The sequence below is a fragment of the Halichoeres trimaculatus genome, unplaced genomic scaffold, assembly GCF_033239565.1.
Source record: "Halichoeres trimaculatus isolate MK-OKI-2021-1 unplaced genomic scaffold, fHalTri1.1 fHalTri1_scaffold_8, whole genome shotgun sequence".
NCBI lineage: Eukaryota > Metazoa > Chordata > Actinopteri > Labriformes > Labridae > Halichoeres > Halichoeres trimaculatus.
The window spans coordinates 9,609,438-9,625,864 of NW_027437186.1; the positions used below are offsets into that span (position 1 = coordinate 9,609,438).

General features: G+C 41.3%; 1 protein-coding gene across 2 annotated transcripts; it reads right to left on the minus strand.

Moving 5' to 3' along the window:
* Positions 1–1,923: 1,923 nt before the first annotated feature.
* Positions 1,924–16,380, minus strand: rel (v-rel avian reticuloendotheliosis viral oncogene homolog). 2 transcript variants are annotated; one of them, XM_074676550.1, is made up of 11 exons: positions 16,311–16,380; positions 15,992–16,027; positions 14,455–14,594; positions 13,455–13,603; positions 12,576–12,667; positions 6,534–6,674; positions 3,607–3,711; positions 3,215–3,433; positions 3,052–3,117; positions 2,890–2,964; positions 1,924–2,768 (listed from the first exon to the last, which is right to left on the minus strand). In XM_074676550.1, exons 1-11 carry the CDS (start codon positions 16,315–16,317, stop codon positions 1,924–1,926), a joined length of 1,875 nt encoding a protein of 624 aa, XP_074532651.1. In that variant the 5' UTR covers positions 16,318–16,380. The 2 variants fall into 2 exon arrangements, with proteins under 2 accessions (XP_074532651.1, XP_074532650.1); XM_074676549.1 differs by having other exon boundaries at positions 1,924–2,771.
* Positions 16,381–16,427: the final 47 nt, after the last annotated feature.

The window sequence follows — 16,427 nt, forward strand, 5'->3', positions numbered from 1 at the left end:
GCCAGAGTTTGTTCATTACCAGACAAGTGTCTTCTGATAAGAAGCTCTGTAAGCTAAATAAAACATCTGTACACAGTATTTACAATATGTGGTTTAAGTACTCCGAGAACTCTGAATAACACGTGATCACTGCTATGACATAGTCATTACAAAGGAAACACCACCCTTAAAGTGTTTCCTCCCACTTCTTTAAAGGAAGTTTCAGTACCTGACAGCTCTGGAGCATTCAGCGTGCCTACAGCTTTCACTCAAATGAAGCTAACATGTATAAACAGAGTGCACTGAACAGCAAATACTCTGCTGCAACAATCAACAAGAAAGAGAAAATGTCAAAATTCTTAACAGAAAGTACAATTTTTAAACAATTTTATTATTTCACATCCATACACTATTGTTGTGTCCGAAATCATTCACTCATTTCCTACTCACTACTCACTGTATAGTGAATTAGATGGAGTGGACTATATAGTCCATTCAATTAGCTAAATTAAAACAACATTTTGGACACTACTCACTCACCCGCCAGCCGCTTACAGTGACGTAACTACTCTCGCTCACGGACGGCTGGCGATTCACAGTTATTATTTTTCTCAAACACTGCAAAATGGTATTTATTTCAGAGATAACTAATGTTATACTAAGCATATTTTCCGCGACAGCCAACTACAATAGAATAATTTATTACACATTATTTATCAAATTATTAAACCATATATTTGCGCAGCAACTTATGCCGTGTCTGAGAATTCCAAGGTCCAGTGAATGCATCACCCGTGACGAACGGTTTAGCGGCTAACGTCAGTGTTGTTTGTTTTTCTGCTCGAAGTTGTGAGACGCGTTTGTCCGAAAGTTAAACAGAGAGATAAGTGTCATTCTCTGTCAGTTTTTCTTGTTTTTTTTTGTTATCATTAATCATTATTCGTGTTATCAGCCATTCCTTCTGTTTGAACTGCAATGAATTATAGTATATATGGCTCATATAGTGAGCATTGCTAATACGCTACTTTTCAAAATGCATTGTGGGATACATTGAGTGGACTATATAGTGAACAACCATGCTCACTCAGATTTCGGACAGCACAACAAAATGACATATTCACTATATAGTGAATAGGGAGTGATTTCGGACACAGCTTCTCTCTCTAAAAATAAATGGAGAGAGAATGGAGAGTGAATCAAAGTTCTTCTTAGAAAGAAAAAACAACAATATAGTACATTCACTTCTTTGAAACTATGTGCTCATTGTTCGATCGGTTGTCAAGAAAGTCCATCGCCTGACTCATCAACAAACAGAAACCAGCTGCACTCATGTGAGCTCCCTGTCATCAACTACTTTAAATCACTCAGAGGTCATTAAAACCAACAGCTGGACACCAAACACTGCCCTGGATGGAAGGAGAGACTGGAGACGTTTTTGGTCCTTACACAGTAGGCTGTGTGGCTAAGGTATCGAGATTTTGCCTGATTGCTGTCTGCAGGTGATCGGGGGCAATAAAGAAAGTATTTGTTTATCTGCTCTAAACAGTAGAAAGTTGTTCTGCTCTATTTCCTAAATTGAGCAAGTTTTCAGCACTGACAGTTCATGTTTGATCAAGTTTAATCAAAATGTATGACAGAGCGTCATCAGTGTACAAGTGATGGGGAATTTTGTAAAACTACCAAAAAGCATTTTGGTGATATGTTTGCCGGATAAAGAACCAGTCCATAACCAGTGGTTTTACTTCAACATAACAGCTCTCGCAGGAACCTGAACAAGTCGTCGTTCTGACCTCATTTCTGCAAATGTAAAAGCCTAACCTTGATGGCACTGAGCCAAGGTTCAGACACTTTGGTCCTATTAAGAATTGTTGGCTTCTGCAAAACTGAACAAGATCAGCGTAATCCTCTGAGCTGCTTCAGTTGTGTTCAGGAAACCAGCTCCTCTCAGTTGCTTTGTCTATTTGATGTTGATTTGATGTAGTCAGCGAGGGTTGGATAGTGGCCTTCAGGATTGTGTAGATTCTTGATAGGCTGCGTGTTGCTACTGCCATCCCGCCTCATTGGATCCATACTGGAGCCGTTGATCACAGCTCGAGGGAGCAGGTTAGTGTAAGTGTTTCCTTGGCTTTCTTGTCCCACTGTCATCTGAGGTTCTTGTTTCAAATGGAAAGTGGGCTGAGACTCTCCTCCCACCAGGTCCTTCAGAAAATCCTCTCCTCCAATTTCCTCCAAGAAGGAAAGAGGGCCTCCCCCTCCACCTCCAGGCACTGACCCATTAAAGGGGTTCTGGATTGGATTGAGGGTGTTGTAATTGGGCCATGTAGCTGGAAGACCTTGATTCTGGTTTTGTGAATGGTTCTGGCTCCGTAGCTCAGAGGCAAGCTCTGTCCTTTGTTGCTGCAGGTGGTAGAGGGTCTGGGACTCGGGTTGGCTCAGTCCAGCAGCTTGTGCGACTGAGTCCAAGCATTGCAAGTCTGTCATGGAAAGCTCAGGTAGATCATTATTTTCAAAGTTTCCGTGCCCAACTCTGTAAGGGAAACTTAGTCCACGGCTCGTCTGCAGCCTGGGGTTAGGGCGGGACAGGTTATTCATGGCACCGGACGAGCTGACGGTGACATGTTCCATGGAGAGTTGGGGGTTCGGACTGACCCATTGATGGCCAGCTGATACATTTGGGTTCTGTGGTGGTAGCATTACACCTTGAGGGCCTGGCTGGTATTGCTGGTTGAAAACGGGTTGCTGGTGCATCATAGGTGAGGGCTGCTGCTTCAGGTACATGCTGCTTAGATCTGCTGAGGATACAAAATAGTTTTAAGTTTTACTTCAGGGAACTATCATCCTGATCTGGATTTCTATGACGTGTTTGATTTAACACTTTGAAATTGGAGGACGCCAGGCAGTAGAAGTTACCTTTTCGCATGTGGCCCATAGTACTCTGAGGTACTGCCTTTGGTCTGTTCATGGCCAGTCCAGCAAAAGCACCACCTGAAGAAAGTCCAGAATCCTTTGTTATAACACAAAAAAAGTATATGGAAGGACATGCTCATAACATACATGCATCATATCACTTGCCTGTCAGTCCAGACATCCTTATTACATTCTCCCTTCTGCGTTTCTTTTCATTGCAGCCATATGGATCTAAAGCACATAAAACATGTTCACATGAGCCACCAAACTCCACCTGAACCTTGTCACCACCAGGATGAACCATTAACAAGAGGGGATCACTGCTCACCTTTGTCGTCAGGCAGATATCTAAAGTCCATCGGTTCACTGACTTCCTGATCAGAGGGTCGGCGAAGCTGCATTTGTACGGTGATGGACTCTATGATGGAGGTGTTGTAGTAGGGCGGGGTCTTGAAGACGATGGCAACCTGGCGATGAACATCAGCCTGAGAGAAGGAGCCTTTGGCCTCCCATCCGTCGGAGGAGAAAAACCGCACCTCTATGTCATCTGGAGGGACGTGATGGTGGGGAAACAAGAGCGGAAAACTGACTGAACATGCAAAAAGATGGCGCTATGGATACAAAATGGATGAATGAAGATGAATGGAGAGAAAACAGATGTAAGACAACAGTAAAACGTGAGCTGATCTCTTCACTGTCATGAAGGTTGATGGTATTTACCTTTCTGTACTTTATCGCACAGTAGGAAGATCTCATCCCCTCCCTTGACGCTGCCACTGTTTCTGTTGACCCGGCAGATCCTTAGCTCTGCAGTGTTCGGGGCCCCTGATGACAAACAAGCGAGATGAAAAAATGTAAAAAAACGGACAAGTCAGACTATAAATAACAAGTAAAGAAAACCTCACACTGAGGGACATCTCAAGCCCTTTCACTGATGGCACACCGTGAACTGGTGAGAATATAAAGTGCTGGAGAAGGAAACGCCTTGCTAGGGGCCTGTTTCTGTTTCTACTCTTTGTTTATATTTTGTCTCTTTAATTTCATGATGGTCAATACTCTCAACAGGAAGCTATTTGTAATCTGTAAATATCTACCCCACCAGATGATATATCTCTGAGAAATCTTTTGATTTTCTAGATGTCTCTAGATTACAGAGGCTCTGGTGTCTTCCTGCTAATGCTAATAAATAACGACATGCTTTAAACTGAATAAGATGACCTGTATTTCTTTGCCTAAATTCAGTGGACTCAATATAAATTGTTTTAGAAAACAGCCACACTGGAGCTGGGTCACATGTTGCATGTCTTTCAGAAGAGGAAGTGCACCTTGGTAACGGGCTGTGGAGGGTTAGTGTGTATGAACTTCCTCTTTCTGTGCGTGTGTGAGGAACACTAAAAAACACAAAAGTTGTTCAGTGAGGGCAACACACGCATACACACACAGGTGTTGTAACAAATGCTTGCAACAGGTACATCTTGCCTGAACTGTTTGTTCGAACACTTCATTAACGTTGTGTCAGAATTACATGTTGATTTCAGTAAGCAGCACGTCAGCTCAATGTTCGGACAAAATAGAAATGATGTGAAGATCATTGAAGAAATTAACCGCTTAAACTGAGGAAACATCAACATCACACACTTGACCTGTCAGAGTGATTTGTAATCACTTTCATAATGTCCCCCCTTCTTGTGACAGGCTGATGTGATGTTACAGTGAAAAAGCTGAGCCACCCGTTTTTAGCGAATGTACACAAAGTTGACCCCTTCATGGCTGCGTGTGATCCAGTTTTCAAGATGTACCAGCATACTTTTTAAATGAAATACAGGGTAGGATGATATCTCTGTAATAACATGGCTATGTACTGTGTGAAAATAACCAGACAGGTTTTTCTTGCCACTTTCTGTTCCTCTTCACCCTGCCCCACTTCTCTCCCTCTGAGCAAAAGGTCAGCTCTATGCATCTGTTAACAAACATTGACCCAAGGTACTGGTTCCTGCTGCAAAGAGGTGTGTAAGAGAGTTTTTGCCGAAGGGCTTGCAAAAGTGTCTGACCACCTATTCGTGATCCAGCAAGACTTGTGTGAGCCATCTGTGGCTGTACACTTCAAGGAGGACTGGGAAATAAAAAAGTGCTTTTCTCCTATCAAGATCACAACCTGGGCCAACCCAAGAGAACTGGTTATCAAAACAACAAAAAGAGGAATATTTTAGGAGAGAAGGAACTCGGGCACATGGAAGAGGACGCAAAGTTTTGTTCACTGATTGTATATGGCCATTGATGAAGTGTTCAAAAATGTATTGCTCTGAGGTATGATACCAAGTAAAATACCTGTTTACTAGTAGAAAAACATTAAATAATGTGCTTAAGATAATCTATTTGAAAAAATACAAAAACAAATACTGAGGTTTGTACAGACCAATAAAATGTCCAAATATAATCAAACACTGTGCCAGCAGAGTGTGTTACTATTGATTTGGTTTGGTGTAAGTATTTAAGCCAGTGTATGAATAGTGTTTGCATTGCCAAATGAAGGTTTGAAAGACACATCTCTGACGGTAAAGTTCACAATAAAGCCAACAGGCTGCATAAGCGCAATTGCATGAGCGAAAACGCAACTAAATCAAAACAACACAACTGAAAGCAACAATGAGAGTGTTTTAGATTTCTACAAACACCAGGAAGTTCCCAGGAGTTGGACACGAGCCCATGAGTCATACATTGTTGTTGTAGCAACATGATAAACCTCTGTCTACATATGTCAAAATGTTATTTTGGTCAGAGCCAGTAACAGGTGTACCTTCTGTTGGTTAAGGCTTCATATCTCTGAAATTTCTTTCAAGACTGAAAGGCACATTGATATAAGTGACATTGAAGGAAGGGTGGTAGGATTTTTACTAAAAAATTGAATTATCCAGCTTAATCATCTCCAACTGGCCTCTGTACATGTGTGTCGGTGTCAGTGTCTGCCTCAAACCCCTCCTCAGCCTGCGTGCTGATGTTTTGGTTGTTTCGGGATGTTTCTGGGTAGAGAGCAAGTGACTTTGCATGTTGATAATAGTGAGTGGAAAAAGCTATCCTGAACAGCATTGACAGTGGATGTGGCACCGAGAAAGAAAAACACAACCAAAGGGAAATGAAAAGACAAACAGATAATTTTTTTACTGAACATGGGTGAAGCTTGGCTCGGCTTTCACTCACTTTGAGTTGGTACGTGTCAAATCCTAGTGATTAGCTTGTGCTAACATGCCAAGTCTGGTGCACTGCTCTCAAGTCTCTCCCATGTAGAAACGAGATGTTGCAGGTAGTTTCTGGGCTATTGAATGTACATGTTCATGTAGTCACTGTTGGAGGCTGTGGGTGTGTGCTGCAGCTGGCACTGAGCCAAGGAGGACGAGCCTAATTTGAATGTTGTGTTTACTAACAAGCAACGTAAACTCACGCAAACCTTACCTTTGAAGTAAAGTGACACTACAGTATTATTGTGGCTTCAACAAAACATCAAGACACCAAAAAAGCTGTTTTAAGTTTGGAAATCAAAGAAAGTCGTATTTGCTTTTAAAATTTGGTATAGAATTAATGTCATGATACCTATCATAGCATGAGGCTGTGGCAAAAATCTTGCCCTAGTTTAGGTCAAACACACTCACGGTTGTCGTAGATGGGGTTGGTGATGATGGGGTTCAGAGGTCTGGTGTACTGTCCGTTGTCGTCCTGCAGGTAAACCTGGATACACAGACGCACCACATTCAGGTCATACTCCTCGGTTTGTAACAGCTGCTCCTGTGGTACTGTGGACACACACACACAAACACACACAGATGTCAACATCACAGCTGGGAAAAACCAAATGATAACTTCTAACTTCTGTCACCTTGCAGGTTTGGTTGGTAAAGGAGCAGTTCACTTTAATCACTTCAGGCATCAGATAAAGTGTAACATTCATGCATTTACGTACAGCATTAATTTACACAGAATTATACCTCACAAAAATATACTTCAAGCACGTACGGCTACTCAGCAATACATACTACAATAATGGATATATTGTTAGCATACAAAGTGTTCTCTGGTGTTCACGTGTAGGCTGTCTCTAACCTCAGCTTTGGACAAACGCAACACGTCACAGATAAGATCCTCAGCCCACGCACCCACAAACACACACACATGCATACACACAATAACCACCCTCAGAGGCAACATGCAAAAAGAACACCTTAAACTGAGAGACACCCACCCACACACACTCACAGACACAACCTCTCACACACACCGGCTTTCACATCTGCCCACTTTCTCTTCCTTCGTCTCTCAATTTCTGTGTCCCGCTCAAGTCGACACCTCCACGACTTCTAACTGTCGCCAAAGTGACGCTCTGTGACGTCTCAGCGGAGTGGAAAGAAGAGAGCTTGTGTCAGTGCGTGAGTGTGAGCAGGAGCAGGAGATGACCTGACGCATGTGAAAGCAGTGGGAAACAGCTTAGCTCTTGAACTTTGTGTTTCTGACACATTTAATTGAAACTGGATAAAAAATGTTTGACTGCAATAGGAGATGAAGGGGAACCTCTTCTTTGAGTGTGAAAAGCCTTGTCTGAGCAGACTGCTGCTGCTGACAGCATGAAAACACATGGGCTAGGGTCAAAGTTACAAGTCAGCAGCCCATCTTTATCCAACAAGTGGGCAGCTGATGAGAAACAGGGCTGCTAACACAACTCTCTCTTTCTCTCTCCCATGAACCAAATTAAACATGGACAGTCTCAGTGACTTCAAGTAGAGAGGAGGCAAAGTGAAGCCCACTGATGGAGTTCTCTATGCTGGGAATGCTGATTTAACTTAACCATTGGTTCTAACATGTAAACTTTTGCATCACTTAGCCTTCATCAAAACAACAACTAGAAAAGCACTCAGAGAGCGTAGAGCTCCACCAAGCATATTGTGATTGTCAACAACACTTTACTCCTACTTTAATGTTATACTCCCTTTCAGCAGACTGTCTGCTACAATTTGGTGTTAGTTGCAGGTTTGTACAATAATTTGTTACCTGACAGTATTGAAAATTATGATGACCCAGTACATATTTCAAATTCTGGATCTTAGTATCCAGAATATTGCCAGGATCTGGATCGTTCTTTTATATCTGTCAGAAATTATGGTGACCTTGTCTTGTGTTGTTTTGCAAAGTTATCCGACCATTTATGGTGGAGTTATATACACATATGGTAAAAACGACCCTATCTCACAATGATAGAGAATCTTTAAAAAAAAAATGGATCCAGACCGTGATTCAGATCACCTCCAAAATATAACCAATTCTTCCTTATCTCATTTTTATTATTTCCTAAAAATTTCATCAAGATCCGTTCATCACTTTTTGAGTTAAGTTGTTCACAGACAAACCAACTCTCCCCAAAAAACAACCTCCTTGGCAGAGGTAATTTCAGAAATACAACAATTTGCACCAATAAAAAATTAGGTGTAGAGAGCTAAACTTTGTTCTGTACTGGGCTGTGAAAATGTTTATTTCTCAAAATTTATGATTTTAAATCTTTGAAAAGTTTCCCTCAAACAGAGGCAGCCAAGACCATGGTCCTCAGTTTTTGTGCTAAGGTAGGACTTCAAATGGCCAAAACATTTTTGCATGTTATATTTTTTGCAACTTGGTAACAGTGCAGGTTGTACAGTTTAGTTTGTATTGTGATCTGGGGTTTGGCCTTTTAGATGTGTTTGCTTTAAGTCAGTGGTTGCCATTATGGCAAGTCTGCCTTCAAAATCAAAAATAATGTACTACATATTTCATTACATATTTCCATTACTGAAAAAATATAAACAAAAGTAGAGGTTACATTTTCTATAAAACCATGCAAACTGACAATTTTTGATGTGTTTGCAACATTTCTTTGTTGCCACTAGCCCTCCAAGGTGACTTGGGCAGGAGAATGAGGATAGCAATATGTGCACATAAGTAGTTGGATTTTCTACCAATAAGCCAAAAATACTGTCTGACTTTTTTTTTGTTTGTTCTTTTCTGTTTTTGGATTGCCATTGGATTTTGAATCAATGTATTCCCACCGCTGGAGGTTGTCAGTCTCTTGCACAGGTATTTTGAAGGTTGCAGGCTGAAAAGTTTGGGAACCGTCAATAAATGACTCAGTAAAAGTTATGTAGATCTGATGAGTTACTGTGTAAATTTCAAATAAATGGTGTGAAACTTGAGAAAGTTCTGATGAAGTGACAAACATCTTAAATTAAAGCCTGTGCTTCACATGCAGCAGGTTTGTGTCTTTGGAAGAAACAGAAAAACCGCTTGTCTGTAAAACTCTAACAACCTGCAGCTATGCCCCAGACTTAGCGTGCATGCATGTGTGTGTGGGTGTGTGTGGACTGCAGGGGGTCACTGTCAGTGGTGGTAGTGGGAGACATCAGGATGACGTCAGTGTGTGTGAGCAGAGTGTGAGAGTGAGAAAGAGGAGGAGGGGTGCCGAGTTTACCACAAACAGCATCTCCACTCGGTGACTCATCTCTGGTTTCACAGCGAGCAGTCCCAACGCATCACAAGTGCTTTTATATCATGTGATGTGTGTGTGTATGTGTGTGGCTTAATCTATCAAATGATATGTGTCTGTGCAAGATTTTGCATGTTTCGGTATATTTTTGTTATTAGATGTGTCTCTAACTTTTCATATTCACTTATTTTATGATTTTCTTTTTTTGAAGGAGATCATTTGTCCCAACAGAGCTTTCTGTCAGTGTTAAATATAAACATAGTTGTACATAAACTCATGTCTTGAATGGATGTGTGATAAATCTACAGCACTCAAAAGAATGATTATTATAACAGTTTTTAAAAAAGTGAATTATTCGATTGTTTGTAACTCATGCAGCTGAAGTCAAGTTAACTGCAGCAGCAACTGGTTGAACTATGCTTCCATGATAAATAAGTTACACATGTGAACAGTAAGCAGATAAACATGTTTGTTTGTGCGTGTTAGAGGCTTGAATAAAGATGAGCAAACACACATAAACAGTATATGTATTCTAAAGAACAGATGTGTGACCTCGTTGAGCTCATGCTTTCTCTGTTTCACTATTTCAGTGCATGACCACACACTCACTTGCAGCAGAGGAGAGGTCACAAAGACAGACCGAGTGTGTGCATGTGTAATACATCTGTGCTACGATAAAGCAGAGCTGAGGAGGGACTTTGTTGAAGGGGGCACAGGAAGCAGCTGAGTTTCACAGCAGAAGTGTGCAGCAGATAACATGCAGAAACAACAGACTGCCCATCACACAACCAGCACACCTGTGTCTGTGGTGTTACCATGAAAACATGCCACCTGACCAGTTCTTCATTTTACATACTGATTTAGCAGAGTGATTTCAAAGTGAACTGTGTGGCTGAACCTACTGATGTTCATAGTATTCTCACAGCACCTTTACCTTGACATCATGGTGACATCACTCGTTTACATCTTGATATACCCAAATTTATGCAAGATGGACAAAGAATGTTTCAGCAGAACAAGGGAGAATCTTAGAATGCTCTGCAGACAGCTAACAGCTCCATCTGTCTGCCAAATAGGCCCCGCCCCTAATTATGATTAAAGAAGGGGCAAACTGTCTTCCCTAATTTTAATCATAGATATGTAAATTAACACTGATGTCCATACTGGATGTGTGCAAATTTTCAAACAAATACTCAGTAATTCATATGCTGGAGATATCCCTGAATCTGCAGACTGCTCAAAATAGTCTGTTTTGAGAAAGTAGCATGAGATTTACACATCTACACATTTCTACATCTACACAAGACTTATAGAAGTGATGAGGTCATTGCATGAGGATTTGGACTTGTTTATGACACATTGGAGGGATGGGCCCATAGACTGTATAAGGCAGCCACATTTATTATGGCGCGGCTGGGAGTTTTTCTTCAAGCAGCAACAGGGCGCCCGGCAGTCACATGACCTAAGCTGTGCCTCTGATTGGAAAATCAAACGACCCTAATAACTTCTAAACTGCAGAGATATAAATAATTCACCTGCTGTACAGTGTGTGCCGATAGTGAAATCAGCGTTTTAGACCCAAACCAATTTCTGAACCAGCCTGTAAATATGCTTTGAACACCGTAAAAGTATATTTTAAAGCTGGGTGTGTACGTGACTGCTGGTCTTTCTGCAGCCAGCCTCAAGCGGACTCTCAACTAACAGCGTCTTTTAGCACTTTCACATAGGCTCCATTTTTACTAACCGGATGTCGCCCCTTGGATGGGCTTCAAACACTAAGGTCTCTGACCTGAACAGGCCTCCAGAGGCCTAGCCAATCAGAGGAAAGAGGGTTTGTGAAGTGGTGAGTCTTAAAGAGACAGCAGCATCAGACAGCTGCTGAAACAAGGGTTTTCTAAAACACGTGTAAGAGGAAAAATAGGGATTTCATTCTGAGCTGTAAATCATATAAAACTACTTTTTGTGACAGTATTACAAAAAGAGAACAATAACATCTCTTTAACTTAAAGCCTTCATGTTTTTGAAAGGACAAGTTATCTGTAATCTAACCTCCTTTAGAGTTGATCCACATATGAAAATGGGGTATAGAGAACAGGAGCATGTATTTAACCGTCTGGAAACATGTTGAAATCTGCTGTTAAGATGCATTTGTTAACATGGGTTTTTTTTTAATTGACTCACTCTGGGAGAGCGCCTCAAGCAGACACTTTGGGAACAGGAGACTTGAGTACTCAAACCTCTAACCAGGCTTCAGAATTTAATCTTGATGCATAGTGTGTGTGTGAAGACTTTGTAGTATTTCTTTGTGTGCAGTGTTTGTGAGTCCAGTGCTGGTTGTTAACAGTATTTTCTGAAGAACTATTCCATAAATTGGAAAATAAATAATATTGTGAGCATTGCTGAACAGTAAATGCAGTTGGATAAGGTAAGATGCTAATTAGTCTAAAAGGTGAGACTAGTGTTTAATCTAAAAATCATCAGACTACAGCAAACACAGGGAGAAGCTTGGTTTTATGGCTCTGTAAAGCTGTTATCATCCTCTGTGAGAGCTGGGGAACCCCCTCACCCCGCCTCCCCTTCCCTCCCCTCCCCTCTCCTCGTTAATGAATCCTTCATTCCCCGCTCTCACGTGGCCTTCTGCTCTCTGCTCAATTGAGCAACTGTGAACCAAGAATGAGGAAGTATCTGAGCGCCTGTTTGTACACGAGGACGCAAGTCTGCCTGCAACCCAGAAAAAGAGTTTACACAGGAAACAGCTTAATCACACACAGAGAGTGAGTTTGTGGTACAAACCAGAGACCAGAAAGAAAATCCGTGACTAGATATCAGTAAAGAGTGCTGGGAATTGGGTCAAAACAGACGTGTAGGGCTGTTCTCTGGAACGATTCTACCTTGTTCGCTGTAAAAATGATAACTGCCACATTACTAGCAGTTGCAAGCACTGTTCAGCTCTATAAATGCTCCACTCCACAGCTCACTGCAGGGGCGAGCAAGAGGGCTGACTCAGGTTAACACTCTGATGAGTTCAAAGTGATTGATCTGATTCACATGTCTTTGGATGAAAACTGCAAATATCAACTTTAAATTAATAGTGTGATGCTCTTCAAATCAGCTGATTAAAGAGTAATCCATCATGCACTTGGGTAAGGGTGTGTTTCTTCAACAGAAATAAAAGATGAGGAAGACTCACCGTTGAAGGGGTTGATCTTCTTCATCATCCTCTGTATGATGGCGTCTTTCACCTCCCTCCTCCGTACACACTGGATCCCCAGGTTCTGGAAACTGAAGACATCAAGAACTGTAAGAGACTATAGCAGCTGACTGTGATAAACAAACACACTGGAGGAAGGTGTTCTCCTCTTCATCTACGTCTTCATCAGTTTTCACAAAGTCCAGAAATATTCAGCTCTGTGTCAAGCTGAGCGTCTAATTAATCTGAATTTACAGCACAAAACCAAAGATTTATAATTATATACAGTTACTGACTCACTCACACACACACACACACACACACACACACACACACACACACACACACACACACACACACACACACACACACACACACACACACACACACACACACACATACTGTAGTGATGTCATTTGGGGAATTCCCATAATACCATTCTCATCACAGACATGATCTGACAAATATGCTCTGTTTGTGTGTGTGTGTGTGTGTGTGTGTGTGTGTGTGTGTGTTTTGGTACTCATAGTAGCTCTAACTGTAACACACTCCAATCTGCTGTTCATTTGTTTTTTTTAATTATGCTTTTGTTCTTGTATGTGTTATTTAGGTGATTTATTGTTTGTTGTTGTAAATGTTGTTTGTGTAGTAGTTGTTTTGATGTGTTGTTTTTTTGCTTGTCACTGCTGTGTAGGTGTTTTAGTTGTTTTTGTCATGTTGTAGTTAATAGAAGCAGATTTTGCTGTTGTTTTTTAGATTGTGTCTTTGTTGTGCTTGTTGTTGATTTGAATGTTGTTGTGTTGTTGTTGTTCTAATGTTACATTGTTTTTTATTGTTGTTGCATTGTCAATGCTGCTGTTTGACTGTTTCTGGACTCACGCGATGACCCTGCGATCAGGTCCAAACTCGGCCTCGTAGAACCCGTCTCTGCAGTCTTTCCCCACCAGGTCGTGAGGATGAGGACGGTACGGCTCATTTTTGGTCACCAAGTACACACGCACTTTCCCTTTCCCGCTGTAGTTCAAGATCTGATGACGAAGGAGAGAAAAGGTCAACCACAGAGACTGATTTACACTTTTATTTAAAGACATCTGCACAACTAAAACATCTATCAATGCCTATGTTAGCAGATAAGCTAATATAGATGCAGCATAAATTGAGGAGCATGGAGAATAAACCATACAAAGCCTGGCTGAGAGGGAGTCGGTTTGTTTGGGGTTAAAAAAAGAAGACAACAAAGAAAGCAAAGAAAGGTTAGAAACGACAAGATCAACAGGATCTGGGGTGCGGCTTGACCTAGTGGTTAAAGATCGAGCTCAACAGACAGGGGCCCCTGTGCCTGTGCTCCCCACTACTTTAATTTTCTGTCTCAACAAAGACAAAATGCCCCAAATCACAACATTGAAAGCGCTATAAAACTGGTGATGGTATCGGTACAGGACATAGTAGTGTTTGAAGATGCGTGAAAATAATTAAATGTGGAAGAACACTTACGCACTGATCATGTTCACTTTTTGTTTATTATCGGTGTAAATGTCCAGTATTACATGAGTAATAACAGCTAAACTAATTTACTTTTACAGTCAATCTGGACAAACCTCAATCTGAGAGTGTGACTATCATTACTGGAAGAAACATGGACATTTAACTACTCATTGTTATTGAACCCATGCACATTTCTTTCATTTGATAAAATGAGAGCACTGACAGTGTGTGTAGTTTGACCTTACTGTTAAAGCAGATTACAGTTTACTGCATGTCTGTGCATAAACCTGTAGATGTTTCCATCCTTGCAGAGTCCAGCTGTAACTCTGTCATGACCTCGTCTGTATCCAGTCAAGATTATGTTCGAGGCTCTGTACATTTGAAATTTTCACACCTGCACACTCGGGTAGGTCCGGCTGTTGTCGGAGCTCTTCTCTCCGGGGATGCTTCCAGCAGAGCGACCCTCACACTTGTACCTGAAGCGCATTCCCCTCTGCTTCGGCTGTTCAAAGACCTGCACTGCCGGCTCAGCCACTGCAGACAAACAGAGGGACAGTGAAGGCTTAATGAGAGCATGAATTTCAGGAATGAGAAGGTATCACAAAGCAAAAACAAAAGAAAAAACAACAGAGACAGTGGAGGCATCATCCTAATAAAAGACAACCAATGCACTTACCACATGCATAGATGATAGAGGACAGACTCTGAAGGCATCACAAGAGCACAGAGAAAGGAATGACAGACCGTGAAGGCAACGTGAGGGGAAGTGAAAATGTGTAGATTCAAGGCAACATGAGAAAAGAGAGGGCGGACAGGTACAAATGGACAGTGAAGGCAACATTAGAGGAAAAAATGGAAGTTTGATGATGATGCAAAGACAGGACAGGAAATTCAGCTTGATTTGCAAAATATTTTAAATCGAACAATAAACAATGAAATCTTCCTAGATGTATTCATTCATTTCTTTAACATTGTTAGCCAGGATCAGTAAATGGAGCTCAGGTTTTTTAAGGTAAGCCTGTCTCTGAGAGTCAGAGATTTTTAGCTACTAAGGGCTAAATGACAGCACACATTTTACATTAAGAGTGTGCTACAGTGAAATCTGACAGCTGAAGACAGCTGAGAGAAAAATGTCTCACTGAAGCAGTGAACTGTCTGAGCTCTGTGACTTTGCGTTCAGCCATGATTTAAAGCTCTGAATCCTCTAGGGGGAACAGGAAACATTGATGAACGCTTGTTTCGCCATTTATTTTATCTGTTTCTCCTTTTTGTCTGCAATAATACACTCAGTCCAACTTCCTGTTTTACTTCTGCATCTTATTTTCACTGCTACATTTTAACAAGTGCCGATGCAAAATGCAGCTCTCGGGTTGCAGTTCTGCTTTACAGAGAAATATCTGCAGATAACAAGTGTGAACAAAATTATTGGAGCAGAAAATAAACTCAAGAGACATGAAAGAGTCTTTAAATTAGAGCTCAGTTTCAATCAAAGACAGAGGGAGAGTTTGTCTGCTCTGATTTGAAGAGAAATACAAAGGGCTGTACATAAAGTCTGATAGAGGAACTAAACACACACACACACACACACACACACACATCTGTGCCACAGATCAAACTAGTATTGTCACATTTTTTACATGATTTTAAAATGATAGTGTTGCTTTCTTGAGTCCTGCTTTACAATGCACGTAACAGAGAAACACAGGAATGCACACTACAACAACATTCACACTAACTCTCTCTTTCTTTTGTTCACACATACAGCAGCACTTTAAAAGATGAAAGTTAAAGCAGTCCTGGTTAACAGAGGACAGATCTGCTCAGCTTCAGAGCCAAAAGAGGAAGTGAGAAGCTGTGTTGTGTTCACTGCTTGGTTTGACTTGTGCAGACAGGCAGATCAGTGTAACAGCAGATGTGTTTGATGTACTCACTGAGGTTTGGATCCTCGAGCATGGAGGGCAGCAGGACTGAGGAGGGAACAGATTTCACAGATGAGGAAAAGTGATGTTCATTTTCAGGAGTGAGACTGTGTTTATTGGCTGCTCTGACTGTCAGTTGTCACAACATGGAGAAGGAGGAGGAAGTGTCACTTTGTTGCAAAACTGACTCTAATAACTGTTTAACTGAAACATCAAGCTACAATGGAGCTGTATAAAGCTAGCTGTAAAAATTAACATACATGTTAACTACTCTGAGTCTGTGCATGACTTGTTTTTTAATTCCTTGAATAAAATACGTATATCTACTCACCGTCCATGATGCTGTCAGACTCTGCTTTAACGTCTCTCTCTCTGTGTCTCTGTGTGTCAAAGTACCGAGCTGAATGACTGACAGCAGAGGAGCAGTGGTATTTGTTAGAGAGGACTG